Below are 26,955 nucleotides of genomic sequence, written 5' to 3'. Positions count from 1 at the left end.
GCCCAGTCCCATCCACTTGGACCCAGACCATAGCCCTCCATACCTCTTTCATCCATGCACCTATCCAAACCTCTCTTAAATGTTACAATTATTGAAACTGCATCTACCATTTCCATTGGCAACATTCCACACTCGCACCACCCTTTGAGTGAAGTAGATTCCCCTTAAATATTTCACCCTAAACCAATGATCTCTAGTTCTAGTCTCACCCAACCTGAGGGGAAAAAGCCTGCATGCATTCACCCTATCTATACCCCTCTTAATTTTGCACATTTCTATAAGATCTCCCCTCATTCTCCTGTGCTCCAGGGAATAAAGTCCTAACCTATTCAACATATCCCTGTAACTCAGGTCCTCAAGTCCCAGCAACATCCATGTAAATTTTCTCTGCACTCTTTCAAGCTTATTGATATCCTTCCTGTAGGTAGGTGACAAGAACTGTATACAATACTCTGAGTTTGGCCTCACCAACATCTCATACAACTTCAACATAAATAACATCCCAACTCCTGTACATCACCACCTTCTCAAGGGCAACTCGGGATGGGTGATTAAGTGCTGGATCAGCTTGCAGCCAGCATCCCTAAAATGAATTTTAAAAAAAACAGCTGCTTCAATTCTATATAAAGTTTATTGATAAATCTCTGTAAATAAATAAAAACACATTAGTATTGGAAGGTTCTGGTCAAAACCAGCTTCACAGATTTGTCTTTGCAGTACAATGCTGATTCTCTGTAAAATACTAGACATTATAGGGTGAGAACCTGCCACCTGCACAAGGCAGGCTATGGATAAAATAATCTAAAGACGATGTAAAGCAGAGCCCAGTGTTTCTTTACTCTGTTTACACCAAAGAATGTTATCAGGAGTTGGAGATTTTTTTCATTCATTAGTTTACATCAATGTAGCAAACAAAATGCACCATGATTTTAGATACAAGACATATTTCTTGCATTTTAGGTAGTCTGGTGAACACTATTAGCATAGCACCAATAAGATAACGTTAGCCAATGTTCGGTGTTGTGGTCATACAATACTAATACAGTTAAGGCTTGCAGCTTGACAGTTCCAATATTAAATCCTTGACCTAGCACAATGGACAAATCCAATGATGAATTTAGGGGGCACAGCATGGGAGTTTGAACCACATCTCCAAGTGTGGTGTCAGCAGTGCTCTGGCTACAGTGTCTCACCTTTCCAGTATAATTTAGGGCAGAGAGAACAAAAAGCAACAGTGTTGGAACCATTAAGAAACCAGGAGATGGATAATGATGGCAAATTTATACTCTAATATACATGAGATGTAGTTCAAGGAATCATATGGGACAATCATCGAGACTCATCAATCTACACGATAGCACCAAGTTACTCAGTCTCACACTGTGGAACTTCCACCATACGAAGCCTATAAGCTGCCCTTCGTACTGTGGGTCATCCGTACATATTAACAGTTCTTTCACTTTCAATTTTGAGTTCCTCAATATGCATGTCCAGCTGTTTTAAGAGCTGCTGTGACCGTTTATCCTCCTCCTCAAGAAACTTGGCTGCTATCGACATATTGGGAGATTCAGCTGCTAGGCTCTGAAATAAAACAGCAAAAGGGAGGATTATTGCCATTTCACTTGGCCAGGTACATCAGTACCAGTGTGAATCTATTCATCTTGTGTGTTAATAACCACCAATTGAGATCCTTAACTGAGGAAGACACTTACATCAAAATACAGCACCTTCCTGCAGAAGCCAAATGTCCCAATTAAACGTGTCAGCCTCAGCAACGTCACATTTCTCGTTCTAGTCTCCACACGATGGGAGATGAGCATTTCAAAGATAGTTCAAGGAAAATAATAGACTCATACAGCACAGAAACAGGCCTTTCAGCCCATGCCAACCTAGATTCCCATCTAAGCTAGTTCCATGTGCTTGCGTTTGGCCCATATCTCTTTAATCCTTTCCTATCCATGTACCTGCCCAAATATCTTAAATGCTGTTAATGCACCTGTCTCAACCACTTCATCTGGCACCTCATTCCATATACTCACCACCCTCAGGTCCCTTTTAAATCTTTCCCCTCCTATCTTAAACCTATGCCCTCTAGTTCTTGATTCCCTAACTGTGGGAAAGACTGTGTGCATTCACCCTTTCTATGCCCCTCATGATTTTATATACCTCTATAAGATCACCCCTCATTCTTCTATATTCCAAAGTCCCAGTCTGCTCAATCTCTCTCCAAAACTCAGCCCCTTGAGTACTGGCAACATGTAAATCTCCTCTACACTCTTTTGAGGTTAATGGCATCCTTCCTATAGTAGAGTGACCAAAACTGAACACAAAATACTAAATGGCAATTTTCCCATATTCCTCACCATTGTCTTGTACAGCTCCAATATAACATTCCAACTTCTATACTCAATGCCCTGAGTGATGAAGGCCACTGTGTCAAAAGCCTTATTCACCACCACCAACCCCCCCCAACCCCCACCTGTGATACGATGTACTAGGTTCCTCAGTTCCACAACACACTCCAGGGCCCTAACCTTCACTGTGAAAGTCCTACCCTCGTTTGTCTTCCCGAAATGCCACACCTCGTATTTATCTGAATTAAACTCCATTCGCCAATCCTCGGCCCACTTACCCAGCTGATCAAGATTCCTCTGTAAATCCTGATAACCATCTTCACCATCTCCAACACTACCTATTTTGGTGTCATCTGCAAACTTGCTAACCATGATAGATTCTCATTCAAATCATTGAGCTACAAGACTAATACCTAGTTTAAAGACACTTAGTTATTATAACAGTCTTGGACAGTTGAGTTTTTTTATTCAGGTAAAGCATGCATTGGGAAAATTTAATTGAAGGATTTACAAATATATTTAAAAACAACTCTACATGTGGACAGATTATGTGATTTAGAATTAGGCAGAAATGTGGGAAATAGGTACATGTTATGTAAAGGCAGAGGCTTTTCTTTCCAAAGGGGCAGTGACAGCACACACTGGTTGCTGGTTTCAGAGGGGAGAGAGTCAAATTTCCAGAAACATAGCGGATACTGAACAGTGTTATCATCTGAAATGATCTTTTGCAATAACCTGCATTCATACTGTACCTTTATCGTGAAATATGTTGTGATACTTCACAGCAGCTTTATCAAGCAAATGTCTAAGACAGCCATATAAGGTGATATTAGGAGACAGGGTCAAAAGATAGTCAAAGAGGAGCGATTTGAAGTGGGGAAGCAGGGGACAGAGGTGGAGAAGTTCATGGAGGGAATTCCAGACTAGTTGAAATATGAAGCCATCTACTTTTGTAGGAAGAACAGAAAAGCAAAATATTATTTAATATTCTGGCACTGAAAGAGATCTGGGTTCCTGCATACAATAACAAAGTTAGCAAGTACAGCAAGTAGGTAGGAACAACAAACAATCTGCTGGAAGAATTCAGCAGGTCGAGCAGCATTTGTGGGAGGAAAGGAAATGTTGACGTTTTGGGTTGAAATCCTGCATCAAGACTGAAAGTGGGGAGGTGAGGAGGTGGCCAGTTTAAAGAGGAGAAGGGGAGTGACGAGAAAAGATTCCGAGGCAACTGGTGGACTGAGGAGGGGTGTAAGATGACAGGCAGGTAGTGCCAGGTAGGGGAGGTGAGCAGGGGTGGAGTTGCAGACAAAGAGAGGAAAAAGGGGTAAAAAAAAAGATGGAGCAAAGTAAAGGGGAAGGGAGGGTGAAGGTTGGAGACAGCTGCTGGAGGGAGATAAGCAGGAACACAAAGCAAAGAAGGTGAGAATGGGAACCATTAGGGGAGAGATGAAGAGCAGGTGGAACCAAATGGGTGGGGTGGGGGGAGGACCTGTGTATGAAGTGGGTAGATGCAACCAGGAAAGGGGGACGAAGATGGGTGGGGGGGGGGGGGGGGTGGCTGGTGGGGAGAAGTGTGTGAAAGGGGACAAAAATGGGACAACCGGGGGGGGGGGCGAGGGGTGGTGGTGAAGGAAGGTGGGGATGGGAAGAGATGAAAAAAGGTGGGGGTGTTACTCAATAGTCAAAACTCAATGGTCATGCCATTGGCTTGTAGACTACCCAGGTGATGGGCTTCATCCTGGCAGCAGAAAAGGCCAAGGATGGACAGGTCAGTATGGAAATGGAAGGGGAGTTGAAATGGTCTGCAACTGGGAACTCGGGATGGCCATTGCAAACAGAGTGTAGGTGTTCTGCAAAACAGTCGTCGAGTCTGTGCTTGGTCTCGCTGATGTAGAGGAGGTCACATCGGGAGAACCAAATGCAGCAGACGAGGTTGGAGGAGATGCATGTGAATCTTTACCTCACCTGGAAGGACAGTTTAGGACCCTGGATGGTTGTGAGGGAGGAGGTGTAAGGCCTAGTGTTACATCTACTGTGAGGGCAGGGGAAAGTGCCAGGGGTAAGAGAGGGATGGGTGTGGAGGGATGAGTGGACCAGGAAGTCACAGAAGCAGAAAGGGGTGGGGAGGAGAAGATGTGGCAGGTGGTGGGATCTTGTTGCAGCTGGCAGAAATGACGAAGGATGATATGCTGGATGCGGAGGCTCATTGTGTGAAAGGCGAGGACTAGGGAAATTCTATCTCTGGGAAGAAGCGGGGTGAGAGCATAAGTACAAGAAGCTGAGGAGATGCGAGATCGGGCTCCATCAACAACAGCAGAAGAGAAGCCACGCTTCCTGAAAAAGGAGGACATTTCAGATGTCCTGGAACAGAAAGCCTCATCTTGAAGGCAGAAGTGGTGGAGATGGAGAAACTGGGAGAAAGGAATGGCATCTTTACATCTTTGCAGGAAGCAGCACCAATATAATGGAGAAAGAGTTGGGGAGTGGTACCAGAGGAGGTTTGGAACAGGGACTGTTCCATGGAGCCAACAAAAAGACAGGCATAGCTGAGGCCCATGGCTACACCTTTGATTTGTGAAAAGTGAGAGGAGTAAGAACAAGTTCAGCCAGGTGGATGAGAGTGTTGGTGGAGGGGAACTGGTTGGATCTTTATTGCAGAAAGAAGCAGAAGGTTTTAAGACCTTCCTGATGCCGGATGGAGTATAAAGACTGGACATCCATAATGAAGATGAGGCAGTGGGGGCTGGGGAATCGGAAGTTGTCCAATGGTATGCGAGGTGTCCCGGATGTAAGGGGGAAGGGACTGGACAAGGGGAGACGGGATGGAGTCAAGAAGAGGAGATAAGTTCAGTGCAGCAAGAGCAGGCAGAAACAATGTGCCTACCAGGACAGTCCTGTTTGCGGATCTTGGGTAAGAGAAGCAGGAAGTGCGGGGCTGAGGCACTCAGGTTAGAGGCTGTGGAGGGGAGATCTCCTGATGTAATGAGATCTGTGACAGAGCAGGAGATGATGGCCTGATGTTTGTCATAATTACCAATTAGGAATGTTGGCTATTATTACAAGAGTTTGAAGGTCCAAAAAGGGTGGGTCATGATAGAGTACCCCACAATATCTTCCTTGGAAGCAATGCAAGGAAGGTTCACTAGGTTGATTGCTGGGATGATTGTTTAATATGTCATTGAATGCATTCAAAGCTGCAATGGATAGATTTTAGGCTTCAAAGGAGGCAGGATGAGGATAAGTAGGAAAGCAGAATTGAGGCCAATGATCAGATCTGGAATCCCACTGAATGGCTGCTCCTACTCACTCCGTTCTTTATGTCCCCTTCAATAACAATGCAGAGTACCCTACACACTTGGTTTGCCTTTACACTGCATTTACACACCAAACAGAATGTTGCAAAACTCCCCCTCCCCAGTAACCTCATCACATTATGCTAGTCAAGTCCTGTATGTTTCTATGACTCTGACTCTAGTCAGCATTGATATTACAGACACACAAGTTATATTAAATTTAGGAACCAAGTTAGTCACACTAACATTCTAGTAATTGATTGCACTCACCTCAGATCAAGAAATTAAAATATTAACTTCGAAATCAAATCTATTTCTTGATCCAGCTGAAGTGAAATGCAAGATATTTCATTCAGGAAATGACTAAAGTAATCCAGGAAAACTTACTGACATTTTTTTAAATATTTGAAGAACCTAGTAACTATCAAATTGTATAGCACTGGAAGGTGCCATCCAGCATTGAGTCAGTGAGGGAATTTGGTTGTGCAATTCAATCACACTCACACTCCTGTTCTTTCCTTGTGACTCTTTAGTATCACAATGAAAGTGGAAGTGGCGTTGCAGGTACCATAGAACCATACAGCACAATACAGGCCCTTCGGCCCACCATGTTGTGCCGACCTTTAAACCATGCCTAAGACTAACTAACCCCTTCTTCCCATATATCCCCTTATTTTAGATTCATCCATATGCTTATCTAACAATCTCCTGAACTTGACCAACGCATCAGCCTCCATCACCACCCCAGGCAGCGCATTCCATGCACCAACCACTCTCTGGGTGAAAAACCTCCCTTTGATATCTCCCTTGAACTTTCCACCCATTACCTTAAAGCCATGCCCTCTTCTATTGAGCATTGGTGCCCCGGGAAAGAGGCGCTGGCTGTCCACTCTATCACAGGATGGTGAAGGAAGCTTTTGACACACTGGCCTTCATCAGTCAGGGTATTAAGTACAGAAGTTGAGATGTTATGTTGCAGTTGTACAAGATGTTGGTGAGGAGACATTTAGAATATTGTGTTCAGTTTTGGTCACCCGACTATGAGAGATGCCATTAAGCTGGAAAGAGTGCAGAGGAGTTTTATGAGGATGTTGCTGGGACTTGAGGGACTGAATTATGGAGAGAAGTTGAGCAGGTTGGGACTTTTTTCATTGGAGCGTAGGAGAATGAGGGGTGATGTTATAGAGGTGTATAAAATTGAGAGGCATAGGTAGGGTGAATGCACAGGCTTCTTCCTGGGGATGGGGAATCAATAACTAGAGGGCATAGGTTTAAGGTGAGAGAGGAGAGATTTAATAGGAACCTGAGGGGCAACTTTCTCACCCAGAAGATGGTCTGTATATGAAATGCACTGCCAGAGGAAGTGGTTGAGGCAGGTACTGTACATTAACAACATTTAAAAGGTACTTGGACAGCTACATAGATGGGAAAGGTTTAGAGAGACATGGGCCAAACACAGACAAATGGGACCAGCTTAGGTGGGAATCTTGGTTGGCATGGACTAGTTGGGCTGAAGGGCCTGTTTCCAATGCTGTATGACTCTATGACATTGTACATTGGAATGTTTTTAGTGAATCTGCTTTCAGGCAATGCATCCATGATCATAATTTTTGGTGTAGGTATTTTGCACAACTCTACTTGCTTTTTGGACAATGTGTGTCATCTAACCAACAGAATCAGTTTCAATTAAAACTCCAATTTACATTCACATTCTGAATATGCATTTCTGAATGTGGAAATTTCCTTTGTTGCTCAGAATCCAAATGCTTTATACTGACAAAAGTGCAATAAAACTGGCATACCAGAGGCAGAAGTTGGTCACTGTGAAGTGAACGGAGAGACTGCACTGACACACTGTCAGAAAGATCCGCTTCATTCTCCTCTGCAGACAAGGTGATGCAAGATGTGATCCCATGCAGAGAGTCAGATGGCGAAACATCACATGAGTCCCTTTGATGTGCATTGCTATGGTCACTCTCACCAGCTTGGCCTGGGCCATCTGTTAAATTGCTGCAGTCAGACTTGGACAGTGGATGCTGACTCTGTTTCAGCTGCTTGCCTTCTTTGGTGTTTGTAGTCATCTCCCTGAGTCGCTTCTGAAGCCCTCGCAGCTCCTTCTGATGTTCAAGCTGGAGCTCTTCCACTCGCCTGCAAGTATTCACCAGAGTTTTCATGCTTGAATTACTTAAATACACTGCAGGGTTATATGTACTAAAGGCTGAATATTTTCCCAAGGGCACTGCAAATCAGTCAACAGTTCCATATCATAGTTTCCAGAGAATTTTGACCAGGTTATTAAATAAAAAAGACACTTGCCATCCTATCCAAGGTTCATCAACTGTCTTCCATGACCATGAGCAAGTCACTCAGTTGGACCAATACCTCAACACCAGTACCTCACTCAGGATGTGGTCCCAGGAACAACAGCACTCGTGGAATCAGTGCTAAAATGGGTCATTATAGAGCTGGACTAGGAACCTGTGCATTCAGTCCTACACTCCTACAGCAATGAAATGGTTAAAGAGGTCTAATCGACACCTGGCTGGGTACGGAGTAAGGCACTGAGACTACCAGTGAGGACTGGCATTGGGCGTGCTGGGGCTCACACTGTCATCTGGAGCTTGGATGCAACATGGCCAGTGCAGCAAGCTGTAGAGAAATACAGCAGGAAAACTGACCCAGGAAAACGCAGCTGATCAAGATCCCCCTGTAATTTTTGATAACCTTCATTGTCTAAGATACCACCCATTTTAGTATAATCTGCAAACATACTAACCATGCCTTGTACACTGTGGCCACAGCTGGGACTGGCAGCAACTGCTCCACATTTGGTAGACCAGCTGGACCCTACGGCCTCTCCCATTACCTCTTTAAAACTTTATTTAAAACTTTATTTATACAGCACGGTAACAGGCTCTTCCGGCTCAGAGAACCCGCGCTGCCCAATTACACCCATGTTAATCTACTAACCTGTACGTCTTTGAATGTGGGTGGAAACAGGAGCACCTGGAGGAAACCCATGCAGTCATGGGGAGAACGTACAAACTCCTTACAGACAGCGGAGGGAAATGAACCCCGATCGCTGGCGCTGTAATAGCGTCATGCTAACCACTTCACTACTGTGCTGTGCAGTCTTGATTATCATGACAATCTGCTGTCTCCGTGTGTGTGTGGCTCCACAACTCTTCTCAGCCCAGGGGTATCTCTATGGCCTCAAGCGATAGTCACTGGCTTCAGTCTCCATGAAGTCTCATGGGACCAGGTCAAACATGGACAAGAAAACCTCCTCTATCAGCTGATCAATCAGTGCTCTTCTACGTTGATCATGTAGAAACAGCACTGAAAGTAGCAGAACACAGAATGTATTATGGGTGGGGACTTCAGCACCACAACTGGATAGGCAGCAGGAAGTGAGCGAATCAACATGAGAGATAAACCTACGTGACCTCTTCCACTCTGAACTACCTGGGGCAGATGCACCTGTCCACATCTGCCATGGTGAGTGAGCATCGCAAAGTCCTTGTGGAGACAAAGTCCCACCTTCACATCGAGGATACCCTCCATCTCATCATGTGACATTACAAACATGCTACATGGAACAGACTCAGAACAGCTGACAGCTCAAAGCTGGGTGTGCAAGAGGTACTGTGGCCACCAGTGATTGCAAGGGGCTCAACCCTGGTTCAATGAGTGCAGAGTACATGCTGGGAGCAGCATCAGGGATTCCAAGAATTAGGTGCCAACCTGGTGCAGATGCAACACAGAACTACAGGTGCTAAACAGTAAAAACACCATGCAATAGATAGAGCTGAGGGATCTCCAACCACCAGATCAAACTCTACAGTCCTCCCACATATAGTTGCAAGTGTTAACAGGAGACTCTAATAACATCCCCATCCTCAACAATGGCAGGGCCATACACATCAGTGCTAAAGGCTGATGCATTTACAACCATGTCCAGCCAGAAGTGCTTCCTCCTGTGACCCCCAGAAGCTATTTTTTTCAGCCAATTCAATTCATTCAACTCCAACTGCAGCTCCAGACTGACTGTGTGAAGGAGCTGGACATACTTGGGATCGTCCAGGATGCTGACAGCATCATAGACAAGAGCTTAGTAAGGTGGTCACACTTAAGGAGATTAACTGCAGATACAGTGGCATGCAAAAGTTTGGGCCCCTAGTCAAAATTGCTGTTACTGTGAATAGTTGAGTAGAAGATGAACTGATCTCCAAGTCATAAAGTTAAAGATGAAACATTATTTTCAACATTTTAAGCAAGATTAGTGTATTTTTGTTTTACAGAACATAGAAAACCTACAGCACAATTCAGGCCCTTTGGCCCACAAAGCTGGGCCGAGCATGTCCCTACCTCAGAAATTACTAGGCTTACCTATAGCCTTCTATTTTTCTCAGCTCCATGTACCTATCCAAAAGTTTCTTAAAAGACCCTATCGTTTCCGCTTCCACCACTGTTGCCGGCAGCCCATTCCACGCACTCACCACCCTCTGAGTAAAAAAAAATTTACCCGACATCTCCTCTATATCTACTCCCCTGCACCTTAAACCTGTGTCCTCTTGTGGCAACCATTTCAGCCCTGGGGAAAAGCCTCTGACTATCTACCTGATCAATGCCTCTCATCATCTTATATACCTCTATCAGGTCAACCCCTCATCCTCCGTCGCTCCAAGGAGAAAAGGCCGAGTTCCCTCAACCTGCTTTCATAAGGCATGCCCTGCAATCCAGGCAGCATCCTTGTAAATCTCCTCTGCACCCTCTCTATGGCCTCCACATCCTTCCTGTAGTGAGGTGACCAGAACTGAGCACAGTACTCCAAGTGGGGTCTGACCAGGTTCCTATATAGCTGCAACAATACCTCTCAGCTCCTAAATTCAATTCCCCGATTGATGACAGACAATACACCATATGCCTTCTTAACCACAGAGTCAACCAGTGCAGCCGCTTTCAGCGTCCTATGGACTCGGACCCCAAGATCCCTCTGATCCTCCACACTGTCAAGAGTCCTACCATTAATACTATACTCTGCCATCATATTTGACCTACCAAAATGAACCACTTCACACTTATCTGGGTTGAACTGCATCTGCCACTTCTCAGCCCAACTTTGCATCCTATCTATGTCCCGCTGTAACCTCTGACAGCCCTCTATACTATCCACTACATATCCAACCTTTGTGTCATCTGCAAACTTACTAACCTATCCCTCCACTTCTTCATCCAGGTTGTTTATAAAAATCACAAAGAGTAAGGGTCCCAGGTGCACCACTGGTCACCGACCCTTCAACAACCACCCTTTGCCTTCTGTGGGCCAGCCAGTTCTAGATCCACATTGCAATGCCCCCTTGGATCCCATGCCGCCTCACTTTCTCAATAAGCCTTGCAATGGGGTACCTTATCAAATGCCTTGCTGAAATCCATATACACTATATCCACTGCTCTCCCTTCATCGATGTGTTTAGTCACATCCTCAAAAAATTCAATCAGGCTCCTAAGGCAGGACCTGCCCTTGACAAAGCCATGCTATTCCTAATCATATTATACAATACGTATTTTACAATTGTTTTGTACAATTGTAGAGTGAAAAAAGGAGCACCATGCAAAAGTTTCGGCACCCCAAGACATTTGAGCTCTCAGATAACTTTTACCAAGGTCTCAGACCCTCATTAGCTATGGCTTGTTCAAAGTCATCGTTAGGAAAGGCCAGGTGATGCAAATTTCAAAGCTTTTTAAATACCCTGACTCATCAAACCTTGTCCCAACAATCAGCAGCCATGGGCTTCTCTAAGCAGCTGCCTAGCACTCTGAAAATTAAAATAAATGATGCCACAAAGCAGGAGAAGGCTATAAGAAGATAAAAAGCGTTTTCAGATAGCCATTTCCTCAGTTCGTAATGTAATTAAATGGCAGTTAACAGGAACGGTGGAGGTCAAGTTGAGGTCTGGAAGACCAAGAAAACTTTGAGAGAACTGATTGTAGGATTGCTAGAAAGGCAAATCAAAACCCCCGTTTGACTGCAAAAGATCTTCAGGAAAATTTAGCAGTCTCTGGAGTGGTGGTGCACTGTTCTACTGTGCAGTGACACCTGCACAAATATGACCTTCATGGAAGAGTCATCAGAAGAAAACTTTCCCTGCGTCCTCACCACAAAATTTAGTGTCAGAAGTTTGCAAAGGAACATCTAAACAAGCCTGATGCATTTTGGAAACAAGTCCTGTGGACTGATGAAGTTAAAATAGAACTTCTTGGCTGCAATGAGCAAAAGTATGTTTGGAGAAAAAAGGGTGCAGAATTTCATGAAAAGAATGCCTCTCCAACTGTTAAGCATGGGGGTGGATCGATCATGCTTTGGGCTTGTGTTGCAGCCAGTGGCGTGGGGAACATTTCACTGGTGGAGGGAAGAAGGAATTCAATTAAATACCAGCAAATATCACACCGTCTGTAAAAAAAAAACTGAAGATGAAAAGAGGATGGCTTCTACAACAGGATAACGATCCTAAACACACCTCAAAATCCACGATGGACTACCTCAAGGGGCACAAGCTGAAGGTTTTTCCATGGCCCCCTCAGTCCCCTGACCTAAACATCGAAAATCTGTGGATAGACCTCAAAAAAGCAGTGCATGCAAGACGGCCCAAGAATCTCACAGAATTAGAAGCCTTTTGCAAGGAAGAATGGGTGAAAATCCCCCAAACAAGAATTGAAAGACTCTTAGCTGGCTACAGAAAGTGCTTACAAGCTGTGATACTTGTCAAAGGGGGTGTTACTAAGTACTGACCAAGCAGGGTGCCCAAACTTTTGATTCGGCCCCTTTTCCTTTTTTGTTATTTTGAAACTATAAGACATAAATAAAAAAATAATCTTGCTTAAAATATTAAAGAAATGTTTCATCTTTAACTTTATGCCTTTTGGAAATCAGGTCATCTTTTACTCGCTTAACTATTCACAGTAATAGAAATTTTGACCAGGGGAGCCCAAACTTTTGCATGCCACTGTAGTTAGGTGACATTAGGAGAGGCAAGGGGAAGAGACAGACAGTACAGGGTCCCCCTGTGACCGTTCCCCTCAGCAACAAGTATACCCCTTTTGATACTGCTGGGGAGACCACCTTTCTTGGCACAGCAGCAGTAGCCAGATTGGTGGCACTGAGTCAGCTCTGAGGCTCAGCAGGTAAGGGAGAAGTCAGGCATGATGGCAGAGATAGGAGAATCGATCATTAGGGGGGCAGACAGGAGGTTCTGTGGCTGCAAAAGAGATGCCAGGATGGTGTTGCCTCCCAGTTGCCAGGGTCAGGGATGTCTTGGAGTGGCTGCAGAACATTCTCAAGGGGGTTGGTGAACAGCCAGAGGTTGTGGTGCATGTTGGTACCAATGAGGGATGAGGTCCTGCACAGTGAACCTAGGGAGTTAAGAGAGAGGCAAAAAAGGACAGACAGTAATCTCTGGATTACTCCCTGTACCACATACTAGTGAGGGTAGAAATAGAAAAACAGCTCAGATGAATGTGCGGCTGAGGAGCTGGTGCAGGGATTTAAGTTCTTGGACTATTGGGATTTTTTTGGGGTAGGGGGTGACCTGTACAAGAGAGATGGGTTGCACCTGAACTAGAGGAGGACCACTATCCTGATTGGGAGATATGCCTGTGCTGCTCGGGAACCCTGAGCTGTAGAGTGGTAGATGAGAAATCAGGGGATAATGCTGTAGCCAATGAGAGTAAATTTAGTCGTCAGGATAGACAGGAACACAGTAAAAGGAGAAGGAAGACCATTGGTTTAAACTGCCTTTATTTTAATACAAGAGGCTTGACAGGTAAGGTGGATGAATGCAGAGTATGGATTATCTCTGGGAACTGGGATATCATAACCATAACAGAAACGTAGCTGAGAGAAGGACAGGACTAGCAGCTTATTGTTCCAATATACAGATGCTACAGGCATGACAGAGGTGCAGGTAAGAGGGGGAGTTGCTTTCTTGATGAAAGACATAACAATGGGCCTTAGAGTGGATATTCTTGGGGGATCATCCAGTGAGGCCATATGGGTAGAACTTGGAAATAGAAAGGGGATGGTTACTCTGATGGGATTGCCTTACAGGCACCCTAATATTCAGTGGGAATTGGAGGAGCAGAGATTCCAGGTAATTGTAAACATAATGTTGTAGTTGTGGAGATTTTACCTTCCCTGATTGACTGGGCCAACCATCAAGTGAAAAACTAGGACTGAGTGGAATTTGTGAAGTGTGTGTGCAAGAAAGCTTCCTTGGTCAATATATAAAGGGACCTACTAGAAAGGGTGCAACACTGGACCTCTTCCTGGGGAAATAAGGTAGAGCAAGTGGCAGAAGTGTCTGTCAGCGAGCACTTTGGGTCCAGTGACCATAATTCTATTAGTTTTAAAGTGACTATGGAGAAGGATACGGTCAGTTCACAGGTTAAGGTCCTGAACTGGGGCAGAGCAAATTTTGGAGCCATTAGACAGGACCTTGCAGTGGTTGATTGTGTGAGATTGTTTGCAAGGAAAAGAGTGTCTGCCAAGTGGGAGGCCTTTAAAAGTGTGATGTCAAGAGTTCAGGGCCTGCATGTTCCCGTTAGGGTGAAGGGCAAGGCTGTAGGTTTTGGTAACCCTGGTTGATAAGAGATATTGAGGCTCCAGTTAAAAAAACAAAGGGGAGGCATACACTGTGCATAAACAACTGGGGACTAGTGAATCTCTTGATGACTACAAGAAGTGTAGGAGTACACTTAAGAGAAAAGTTAGGAGGGCAAAAAAGATATGAGAAGGATCTGGTAGGCAAGGTGAGGCAAAATCCTGAGAGATTCTATAGATATATTAAGAGTAAAAGGGTAGCTAGGGAGAAAATACATCCCCATTAAGATTGGCATGGCCGTCTGTGTGTGGAACCAAAGGAAATGGGTGAGATTTTTTAAAGACTATTTCTCTTCAGTTTTTACTATGGAGAAAACGATGGAAGTTAAGGAAATGGGGGAAATGAGTGGTGATGTCTTGGACCACATATGGATTAGCAGGGAGGAGGTATTGGAGGCCTCCAAGTGCATTAAAGTGTATAAATCCCCAGGGCCTGACCTGGTGCATTCTCGGACCTTGTGGGAAGTAGAGAAGAAATTGTGGAGGCCCTTGCAGAGATTTTGCTTCATCTCTGGCCACAGGTGAGGTTCCAGAGGACTGGAGAGTGGCTAATGTACCATTGTTTAAAAAGGGCAGCAAAAACAAGCTAGGAAACTACAGGCCAGAGAGTCTGACATTGCTGATGGGTAAATTGCTGGAGGATTCTGAGAACAAGGATTTACCAATATTTGGAGAGACAGGGTCTGATTTGGGACAGTCAACGTGGCTTTGTTCGTGGGAAGTCCATAGAACCATACAGCACAAAACAGGCCCTTCGGCCCACCATGTTGTGCCGTCCATCAAACCACCCTCACACTACCTAACCCCTTCCTCCCGCATATCCCCCCATCCCACACTCCTCCATGTGCCTATCCAACAAGCTCTTGAACCTGTTCAATGTATCTGCCTCCACCACCACCCCAGGCAGTGCATTCCATGCACCAACCACTCTCTGGGTGGAAAAACCTCCCCCTGACATCTCCCCTGAACCTCCCACCCATAATGACCCATCAAGTCGTATTTGACAAATTTCTTGGAGTTCTTCGAGGTAACCAAAAGGGTAGATGAGGGTAGGGCAGTGGATGTCGTCATGGCAGACTAATCTGGAAGATTAGATCATATGGGATCCAGGGGGAGACAGCAGATTGGATTCATAATTGGCTCAGTGATAGGAAGCAGAGGGTGATGGTCGAGGGTTGTTTCTCAGACTGGAGGCCAGTGTCTAGTCGTGTGCCACAGGGGTTAGTGCTGGGACCTTTGTTGTTTGTAAAATAAACAATTTGGATGTGAATGTACAAGGAATGGTTGGTAAGTTTGTGGATGATACTAAAATAGGTGGTGTTGTAGAATATGTAGAAGGTTATGAAAAATTACAGGGGGATCTTGATCACCTTGGTATGTGGGCTGAGGATTGGCGAATGACTTTCAATCCAAGTAAATGTGAGGTATTGTATTTTGGGAGAACAAACCAGGGTAGGACTTATACAGTGAATGGTAGGACCCTGGGGTGTGGTATGGAACAGGGACCTAGGAGTGCAAGTGCATAGATTACCGGAAGTGGTGTCACAGGTAGATAGTGGTGAACCCTACCATCAGTAGTATCTACAGGAAGCACTGCCTCAAGAAGGCGACATCCACCATCAAAGATCCCCACCATCCAGGCTATGCCATCTTTTCGCAGGAGGTACAGAAGCCTCAAGTCCAACACTACCAGGTTCAAGAACAGCTACTTCCCTTCAATCATTCGGTTCCCCAACCAACAAAACCCTCATCATGACAGTTTATTAACACTATGACCATCCTTATCACTTTGCATTAAAATGGACTAATTGTGTTTTTCTCTTGTAAAAATTGCATATAATTTGTTTTTCTTGTTAATGCTGCTTATATGATGCTGTGTGCCTGTGATGCTGCCGCAAGTAAGTTTTTCCATTGCACCTGTACATACACGTACTTGTGCATATGACATTGAACTCAAATTTGATTTTGAAAAAGGCGTTCGGCACACTGGCCTTCATCAATGAGGGCATTGAGTGTTGGAGCTGGGAAGTTATGATGCAATTATATAAGATGTTGGTGACGTCATACTTTGAGTGCTGTGTACAGTTTTGATCACTCTATGACAGAAAAGATGTTATTAAACTAGAAACAGTGCAGGAAAGATATAGCAGGATGTTGCCTGGACTTGGGGGCCTGAGTTGCAAGGAGAGGTTGCATAGACTAGGACTTTATCCCTTGGAACATAGGAGATTGAGGGGTGACCTGATAGAGGTATGTAAGATCAATGAAGGGCATAGACAGGGTGATAGCACAGAGTTTTTTTCCTAGGGAGGGGTTGCTAAAAACAAGAGGGCATAGGTTTAACATCAGAGGCAGCTTCTTGATGCAAAAGGTGTTGCATATTTGGAATGAGCTGCTAGAAATAGAGGTTGAGGCAGGCGCATTAGCAACATTAAAAGCCATCTAGATAAGTACATGGATAGGAGGGGTTTATGTTACATTAATGGCCAAATGATCCATTTTGCTTAAATGGAAGGATCCAATACCCCCTATTAATTTTCAATGGTTCTCTCAAACTATATCATGTTTAAACTTGGAAAAAATTAGGAGTGGTACTGTTGATCCTTCGCTTAAACTTGAAGTTTGGAGTCCATTTATTCAATATTTTCACATGATATAGATCCCCCTATAATAACCTTTCAATTTAGAGGAACGGAGTTGACGACGTAATATTGCTCTGTTTCTATTGAGAAATTTTAGTCAAGATTTTTTTGTTTCTTTTTGAATTTTTTTTCTTTAGCTTAGTTTGGTTTGATATTGTTTATAATTTTTCTTATTGTTTTGGGGATTTTTTTCTTTTATATTTTATAATAAATCTTTTTCTTTTATATTAATTTCACTAACAGATCATTGGATCTACAAACTTTTTTATACTTTATTGTTCTTTATGATTATCCACATCATGATTGTTCTCCTGATCTCTTTGTATTACATGTATAAACATTGATATATTAATCTGTATTAATTTGAAAACTAATAAAAAGATTGAAAAAGAAAGAAAAGGAGGGGTTTAGAGGGCTATAGGTCAAACAGAGGCAGATGAGACTAACTCAATGGGCAATACAGTTGGCACGGATGATTTAAGACGAAGGGCCTGTTTCCATGCCCTTTGACTCTATTCCAGGTGATGTGAAGAAACAGCTGACAAAACCAGATGCAGCAAAGGCATAAGGACCAGACCACATCCTGGCTACAATACTAAAGATCTATACCCCAGAGCTAGCAGTGCCGAAACCCTCTGCCTGATGATATGTAAACTGCCCAGATATGTCATGTTCACAAAAGCATGACACATCCAACCTGGCTAATTACCACAGCAAATCAGCAATGACCACCTCCAACAAGAGGGAGATGATATTCAATGGCATTACCATTGCCGAGTCTCCAACCATCTATACCCTGGGGACTTCACTCAACTGAAACTGGACTAGACCAGCCATATCACTACTGTAGCTAAAAAAAGCAGGTCAAAGGCAAGTGACTCACCTTCTTTCCACCATCTACAGGACAATATCAAGAAATGATGGAATACTCTCCACTTGTCTGACAAGTGCATTTAACAACACTCAAACAAGCTGAATGCTGTCCTGTCTGCATGATTATCCAACGTTCACTCCCTCCCCATCCACCACTGGTGCACAATTGCTACAGTGAATACCATCTGCAAAGTACATTACAGTTATTCAACCAGGCTACTCAACAAGCACCTCCCAAACCCACAACCTCTACTACTAGGAAGGACAAGAGCAGAAGAGGCGTTAGGTACATCACTGTCCACAGGTTCCTCTCAAAGTTGCATACCACCCTGACTTGGAAATATAGCGCAAGTCCTTACTGTTACTGGATCTAAACTCTGAAACTTTCTCACCAAGAGTATTGTGGAAGTACCTTCATCAGTAGAATCATAGAACCATAGCACAATACAAGCTCTTCGGCCCACAATGTGTACTGACCTTTAAACCATGCCTAATACTATCAAACCCCTTCCTCCCACATATCCCCCTACTTTAAATTCCTCTATATGCTTATCTAACAATCTCTTGAACTTGACCAATGTATCTGCCTCCACCACTACCCCAGGCAGTGCATTCCATGCACCAACCATTCTCTGGGTGAAAAACCTCCCTCATATCTCTCTTGAACTTCCCACCCATTACTTTAAAGCCATGCCCTCTTCTATTGAGCAATGATGCCCTGCGAAAGAGGTGCTGGCTGTCTATCTATTCCTCTTAATATTTTGTATACCTCTATCATGTCTCCCCTCATCCTCCTACTCTCCAAAGAGTAAAGCCCTAAAGCTCCCTTAGTCTCTCCTCATAATCCATACTTTCCAATCCAGGCAGCATCCTGGTAAATCTCCTCTGCACCCTTTCCAACGCTTCCACATCCTTCCTATAATGAGGCGACCAGAACTGGACACAGTACTCCAAGTGTGGTCTAACCAGAGTTTTGTAGAGCTGCATCATTACCTCGTTGCTATTAAACTCGATCCCACGACTTATGAAAGCTAACATCCCATAAGCTTTCTTAACTACCCTATCCACCTGTGAGGCAACTTTCAGTGATCTGTGTATATGAACCCTCTGATCCTCCCCACTACCCAGAATCCTGATATTAACCTTGTACTCCGCCTTGGAATTTGTCCTTCCAAAGTGTACCACCTCACACTTCTCTGGATTGAACTCCATCTGTCACTTCTCAGCCCAGCTCTGCATCCTATCAATGTCCCTCTGCAAGCTTCAATAGTCCTCCACACTATCCACACCACCACCGACCTTTGTGTCGTCTGCAAACTTGCTAACCCACCCTTCTATCACCTCATCCAAGTCATTAATAAATATCATGAAAAGTAGAGGTCCTAGAACCAATCCTTGTGGGACACCACTAGTCACAGCCCTCCAATCTCCCTCCACCACAACCCTCTGCTTTCTACAGGCAAGCCAATTCTGAATGCACACGGCCAAGCCTCCCTGGATCCCATGCCCTCTGACCTTCTGAAGAGGACTACCATGTGGAACCTTGTCAAACGCCTTACTAAAATCCATGTAGACCACATCTACTGCACTACCCTCATCAATCTTTCTGGTCACCTCCTCAAAGAACCCTGTCAGTCTTGTGAGACATGATCTTACCTTCACAAAGCTATGCTGGCTGTCCCTAATCAGTCCATGATTCTCTAAATGCTCTTAGAATCCTTTCTAGCAGCTTGCCCACCACAGACGTAAGGATCACTGGTCTGTAATTCCCTGGACTATACCTACTACCTTTTTTGAATAAGGGGACAACATTTGCCACTCTCCAATCCTCCAGTACCATTCCTGTGGACAACAAGGACTCAAAGATCCTAGTCAACAGTTCAGCAATCTCCTCCCTCGCCTTGCGGAGCAGCCTGGGGAATATTCCATCAGGTCCCAGGGACCTATCTGTCCTAATATTTTCTAACAGCTCCAACACATCTTCTCTCTTGATATCTACATGCTCTAGAACATTAACCTTACCAACACTGTCCTCAGTGTCATCAAGGCCCCTCTCTTTGGTGAATACTGAAGAGAAGTATTCACTGAGAACCTCACCCACTTCCACAGCTTCCAGGCACATCTTCCCACCTTTGTCTCTAATCGGCCCTACTTTAACTCTCGTCATCCTTCTGCTCTTCATGTACGTGAGAAAAGCCTTGGGATTCTCCTTAACCCTACTCGCCAAAGACTTTTCATGTCCCCTTCTTGCTCTCCTCAGCCCCTTCTTAAGTTCCTTCCAGAGTCTATTGGTGCCGCTCAATGGACTAAGTCATAACTTGGCTTTGTTCCAGTCACTTTTTAATTTTCCATTTACCACTCTTTAATAAGTCTTTTACAATACTGGCACAAGTTTAATTTTGATTTTTAACTGTTGAAATGAACACCAGATCTAAAGCGTTAGCTAATGGCAAAGGTAATGGAGACCAACCTACTTTGGAAGCTATTTCTAATCTGGATAAAAAGTTCGACTGGAGCTTTGCTGAATTGAAGTCCATTTTAAAGGACTTTGAAGACAGACGAAATACACTTATCCAGGAAAACACCAAACAAAAGCAATTAATTGCTGAACTCGACTGAGCTGGTAAAGAGAGAGATGCCAAACTCCACTCACTTGAAAAAGCCTAAATTATGACCAAGCAAAACCGGGAAAAGCAACAGAGGATCAGCGACCTGGAAGGCCGCAGCAGGAGAAGAAATTTAAGAATCATCGGTTTTCCAGAGAACACCGAGACTGGTAACCCTATGGACTTTTTTTCTAAACTTCTGGTCAATGTGTTTGGTTCCGAAATGTTTCCTGTTCAGCTTATTCTTGATAGAGCTCATCGAGCAATAAGATCCAAACCTGCCCCGGACCAAAAATCTCGGCCAGTAATATTGAGATTTCACTATGTCAACATCAAGGAACCCTTGACTCGTACTGCTTGTGGACGTGGAATGATTCAATTTAAACAATGGAAGTTTCGAATAGTTGAAGATTACACCCCAGAAGTTATGAAAGGAAGGCTGAGCTACAAACCAATTATGGCTCATCTCTATCAAAGCAATTATCATCCTGCATTATTATTCCCAGCAAGGCTGAGAATTACACTACCTGATAAATCTCGCAAGTGGTTTAAATCTGTCCAAGAGGGCGAAGAATTTCTTATGAACTAGCTTTTAACTTTAGAAGCTAAGAAATGTGGAAGAGACAGTGTTTTTCCTTTGATTTACTACCTACTTGCTTTATTATGCAATTAATTTTTAGATTTAAACCTCTCCTTTTCTTTCTTTTAATGTTTTGTTTTAATAATAATTAAGTATTTAACAAAATGACTGATCGTTTGCTTTCTTTTAGAAATAACTATAAAATTGTATTTTTTAAATGTCGACTGTTAACTCCCTTTGGCTCTGTTTCAATCTCACAACTACTGTTGTCAGTTTGATAACTTTGTTTTAACTATGTCAATAGCCTGTTTAGACTAACCATGAGTGGTTTATATATTTTTTTCCAACTTGGACTTTTGCCACCAATAGAACTGGGGTTAGTTCAATTAGCGATTAGCTTTCTGGCTGCGTATTGGCCAGTTTTCGGGCTGTTGGGGGAGGGGGGTGAGGCTGTTTTTAGGTTTTTCTTCTGGACTGATGAACTACAAATATGTCTAAATTGCCATCATATCCACTTCCTCTTTGAACTTTTTTACTACTTCTTGCTAGTGGGACTCTTGTATAGCAAGATTAACCCTTTACATACCATATGTTTTTTAATCTGTTAAAATGGATAAGACTATTAATTTTATCTCATGGAATATTAACGGTTTAAACAATCCGATTAAGCGCAAGAAGATCTTTAAAGTTTTTCACAGATTAATTGCTATTGCTCAGACCATTTTTGCCCAGGAGACTAATATCAGGAAAAAAGATAATCAATGTTTTTTTAGATTTTGGAGGGGTCAACAGTTTCATTCAAATTCACAAGCGAAGGTGAAAGGAGTCTCTATTTTTATAGACTCCTCAATTGTGTTTGTCCATCATGAGACAATATCAGACCCAAATGGTAGATTTTTTTTTATTAATTACCAGTTTACTTCATAATAAAAAAAAGTTGTTATGTTTAATGTTTATGCACCCAATGTAGATCACCCTGAATTTTTTAAACATCTTTTTGCATTTTTTCCTAATTTAAATGAACACACTTTGATTATGGGTGGAGATTTCAACTGCTGTTTAAACCCTTCAATGGATAGATCTGTGTCAAATCCTGCACTTGCAAACAAATCTGCTGCCTTTATTAACTCCTTAGTTGAATCCGGAATTTTAGATGTTTGGAGATTTCTACACCCATATGATAAAGAATTTTCATTCTTTTCTCATGTCTACCATAATTACTTGAGGATTGATTATTTTGTTTATTGATGCTAGACTAGCTCCACTTATTGACTGTAAATACGATGCAATTGCCATTTCTGATCATGCACCATTGAAATTATCAATTAAATCAGCAGATGTATCCTTCGATGTCAATGGCAATTTAACCCTTCTCTATTACTAGACTTAGATTTTGTCCAGTTTATTAAAGAACAGATTTCATTTTTCTTTTTAACTGAAGAAATCTCTAGTGGGATAATATGGGATACTTTTAAAGCATATACCTGTGGTCAAATTATTTCATATTCCGCTGGATTGAAAAAACGAACTAATAATGAAATACGTATATTAGTTGACAAGATTAAAGAAATCGATAAAAAATATTCTGATACTCCTAATCTGGAGCTTTATAAAAAGAGAACAGAACTCCAATTACAGCATAGTTTATTACTAACATCTTCAATTGAAAATCTACTACTTAAAACCAAAAGTCAATTTTACATACATAGTGACAAATCTGGTAAATTATTGGCCAACCAATTGAAAGCTACTTTATCTAAATGTCAGATTAACAAAATTCGTAAAACAGATGGTACCTGCACAATAGATCATGTTCAAATTAATAAATCCTTTCAAGAATTTTATTCTTCTTTATACCAATCAGAATCCCCTGAGGATTCTACATCAAGGCATGAATTTCTAAGAGATTTGAAGATTCCCCAATTATCTTTAAATGAACGCTCTAAATTAGATGCACCCATTTCGGAGGAAGAGATAAAGAAAGTAATATTTTCAATGAACTCGGGTAAAGCACCCAGCCCTGACGGATATACAGCCGAATTTTTTAAATCCTTTTCTGATATTCTTGTTCCCTGGTTAGCAAAAATTTTTAAAGATGCCCTATCAGTGGGTAAACTACCACAATCCTTCTATGAAGCAACTATTTCTTTAATTCTTAATAAGGATAAAGATCCCACTGAATGTGCATCTTATCGACCTATTTCTTTATTAAATGTAGATTCAAAAATATTTTCCAAATTATTGGCCTTTAGATTGGAAAAGGTTCTTCCACAAATTATCTCTGAAGACCAGACAGGATTTATTCAGAATCGTTTACATTTTAACATTAGGAGATTAATGAATATTATATATACCCCTTCATCCCAAATTCCAGAATGTGTTGTCTCACATGCTGAATAGATGCTGAAAAGGCGTTTGACAGTCGAATGGGAATATCTATTCATTACACTTCAAAAATTTAATTTTAGCCCCAAATTTATATCTGCGATTAAACTGATTTATTATACACCTATGGCTTCAATACTTACTAATAATCAAAGATCCCCTTTGTCTAGGCTTTTTCGAGGTACTAGACCAGGTTGCCCTTTAAGTCCTTTATTGTTTGATATTGCTTTGGAACCCTTGGCTATTGCACTCTGGGACTCTTCAAATATATGTGGCATTACTCGCGGACAGAAAATTCATAAGATATCCCTTTACGCAGATGACCTGTTACTTTATATTTCTAATCCAGAGGAATCTATCCCTGCAGTACTATCACTACTAGATCAGTTTAGTGTTTTTTCTGCTGGCTATAGATTAAATCTTAATAAGAGTGAATTTTTTCCATTAAATATGCAAACCCCAATTTGCAGGCAATTACCTTTTAGATTAGTAACTGACTATTTTATGTACTTAGGTGTTAAGATTACCAAGAAACATAAGGACTTATTTAAAGCTAATCTATTGCCTTTAATTGACCACATTAAACAATTATTTACTGAATGGTCCCCACTGTCTCTATCATTGGTAGGCCGAATTAATGCGATTAAGATGAATATTTTACCAAAATTTTTATACTTATTTCAAGCAATTCCAACTTTCATCCCGAAATCTTTTTTTGACACTATTGATTCTAAAATTCTTTCATATATTTGGCAGAATAAAAACCCAAGGTTAAGTAAGAAATATTTACAAAAACCAAAAAAGGATGGTGGTATGGCCCTGCCTAACTTTAGATTATATTATTGGGCAACTAATATCAGATATTTAATTTTTTGGATACAAGATTTAGATATAATTCAATGTCCCAAATGGGTACACCTTAAGCATCAATCAGTACTTGGATTTTCATTAGTTTCTATTTTAGGAGCTTCACTCCCTTTTGCACTTACCAAATTAAGTAAACATATGACTAACTCAATAGTTAAACATACAATACGAATATGGTTTCAATTTCGTAAATTTTTTGGATTGAATAAATTTAACTTGTCAAGTCCCATTCAATCTAATTTTTTCTTTCAACCATCCAGAGTTGACTCAGCTTTTTCTATATGGAAAAGGAAGGGAATAGTATGTTTTCATGATTTATTCATTGATAACTGTTTTTCATCTTTTGAACAACTAACAAATACAATTTGTCTAGATCACACTTTTTTCGATATTTGCAGATTAGAAATTTTTTAAAAGCTCTTTTCCGACACCATACAAAACTGAAATTACAGAAAAAATTTTAGGTCTTAATCCTTATCAGAAGGGCTTGATTGCAATAATCTATGATTTAATTATGAAAATACATCCAGAATCACTGGACAAAATTAAGAATGAATGGGAAAGTGAACTCCAGACATCTTTACCTACAGAGACATGGAAGAAAATTCTTCATTTAGTTAATACATCTTCAATGTGTGCCAGACACTCTTTGATACAGTTCAAGGTAGTTCACAGGACCCATATATCAAAAGATAAGCTAGCCTGTTTTTAATCACCATATAAATCCTATATGTGACAGATGTAAATCAAATGTGGCTTCTCTGACACACATTTTGGTCCTGTCCTCTTTTGGAAAAATATTGGAAAGACATTTTTAACATTATCTCAACTGTACTGAATATTGATTTACAACCTCACCCTAACACTGCAATTTTTAGATTACCAGGATAGAGGCTGGCCATTATCTGCTTCTGCTTACCGTATGATTACCTTTGTTACATTAACAGCCAAACGATCCATTTTGCTTAAATGGAAGGATCCAATACCCCCTACTATTTTTCAATGGTTCTCTCAAACTACATCATGTTTAAACTTGGAAAAGATTAGGAGTGGTACTGTTGATCCTTCGGTTAAATTTGAAGATATTTGGAGTCCATTTATTCAATATTTTCACATGATATAGATCCCTTTTCAATAACTTTCCAATTTAGAGGAACGGAGTTGATGACATAATACTGCTCTGTTTCTATTGAGAAATTTCAGTCCAGTCTTTTTTTTGTCTTTTTTTTAAAAAATTTTCCAGTTTGGTTTGATATATTGTTTATAATTTTTCTTATTGGTTTGGGGATTTTTTTTTCCTTTCTTTTATATACACAATAAATCTTTTTCTTTCCTTCCTTTTATATTATATTCATTTACTAAGAGATCGTGGGATCTTCAGATTTTTTTACTATATTTTACTATTCTTTATGATTATCTATGCCATGATTGTTCTCCTGATCTCTTTGTATTACATGTACAAACATTGATGTTATATATTAATCTGTATTAATTTGGAAACTAATAAAAAGATTGAAAAAGAAGAAGAAAGTTCCTTCCTTGCTACTCTATATTCCTCATGAGCCCTATCTGATCCTTGCTGCCTTCTTCTTCCTAACTAGTTGTTCCACCTCTCGTCACCCATGGTTCCTTCACCCTGCCATTCTTTTTCTGCCTCACCAGGACCAATTTATCCCTAACGTCCTGCAAGAGATCCCTGAACAATGACCACATCTGCATAGTACACTTCCCTTCAAAAATGTCATCCCAATTTACACTCTCAAGTTCTAGCCTTATAGCCTCATAATTTGCCCTTCCCTAATTAAATATCTTCCCGTCCTCTTTGCTCCTATCCCTGTCCATGACAATGCTAAAGGTTAGGGAGCGGTAGTCACTGTCCCGCAAATGCTCACCCACCTGTCACCTGACCCGGTACATTACCTAATAGTAGATCTAATATGGCATTCCCTCTAGTCGGCCTGTCAACATACTGTGACAGGAATCTGTCCTGGACACACTTAACAAACTCTGCCCCGTCTAAACCTTTGGCACTAAGCAGGTGCCAATGTTTGGGAAGTTGAAGTCTCCCATGATAACAACCCTGTTATTCTTGCACCTTTCCAAAATCTGCCTCCCAATCTGCTCCTCAGTATCCTTGCTGCTACCGGGGGGCATATAGAATACTCCCAGTAGAGTGCTCCTTTCTTGTTCCTAACTTCCACCCATACTGACTCCAGAGAGGATCCTTCTACATTATCCACCCTTTATCCACCCTTTCTGCAGCTGTAATAGTATCCCTGACCAGCAACACCACCTCTTCTCCTCCCCCCCACCCCTTTTAAAACACTGAAATCCAGGAATATTCAATATCCATTCCTGCCCTGGTGACAGCCAAGTCTCTGTAAGAGCCACAATATCATAGTTCCATGTACTTATCCAAGCTCTCAGTTCATCCCCCTTATTCCTGATACTTCTTACATTTAAGTAAATACACTTTAGCCCATCCACCTTTCTACTTTTATACCCTGTACTCTGCTTCTCCTTCCTCAAAGCCTCTCTACATGTTAGATCTGACTTTTCCACATCCACTTCTTCCTCTGACCTACCCCTCTGGTTCCCATTCCCCTTGCAAACTAGTTTAAAACCTCCTGAACCACCCTAGCAAACCTGCCCTGCAAGGATATTGGCCCCTCTCGGGTTCAGTTGTAACCCATCCT

At 42.0% G+C, this 26,955-nt stretch overlaps 1 protein-coding gene across 9 annotated transcripts in view; it reads right to left on the bottom strand.

Annotated features, from left to right (window-relative positions):
* Positions 1 to 614: 614 nt before the first annotated feature.
* cep63 (centrosomal protein 63) overlaps positions 615 to 26,955 on the bottom strand; it is a 117,129-nt gene continuing 90,788 nt past the window's right edge. For 7 of the 9 annotated variants that reach the window (XM_052018842.1, XM_052018843.1, XM_052018845.1 and 4 more), the window contains 2 exons: positions 7,450 to 7,795; positions 660 to 1,581 (listed from right to left, as the gene is read on the bottom strand). In XM_052018842.1, coding sequence (XP_051874802.1) covers positions 1,432 to 1,581; positions 7,450 to 7,795 — 496 coding nt within the window. In that variant the 3' untranslated portion in view covers positions 660 to 1,431. Of the gene's footprint in view, positions 1,582 to 7,449; positions 7,796 to 26,955 lie in introns of all 9 variants that reach the window. The other 2 variants (XM_052018846.1, XM_052018848.1) reach the window with 1 other exon arrangement.

Source organism: Pristis pectinata, chromosome 6, assembly GCF_009764475.1.
Source record: "Pristis pectinata isolate sPriPec2 chromosome 6, sPriPec2.1.pri, whole genome shotgun sequence".
In the NCBI taxonomy this organism is placed as follows: Eukaryota; Metazoa; Chordata; class Chondrichthyes; order Rhinopristiformes; family Pristidae; genus Pristis; species Pristis pectinata.
The sequence above is the reverse complement of the archived record's forward strand: the minus strand, read 5'-3'. Positions and strand labels throughout refer to the sequence as shown.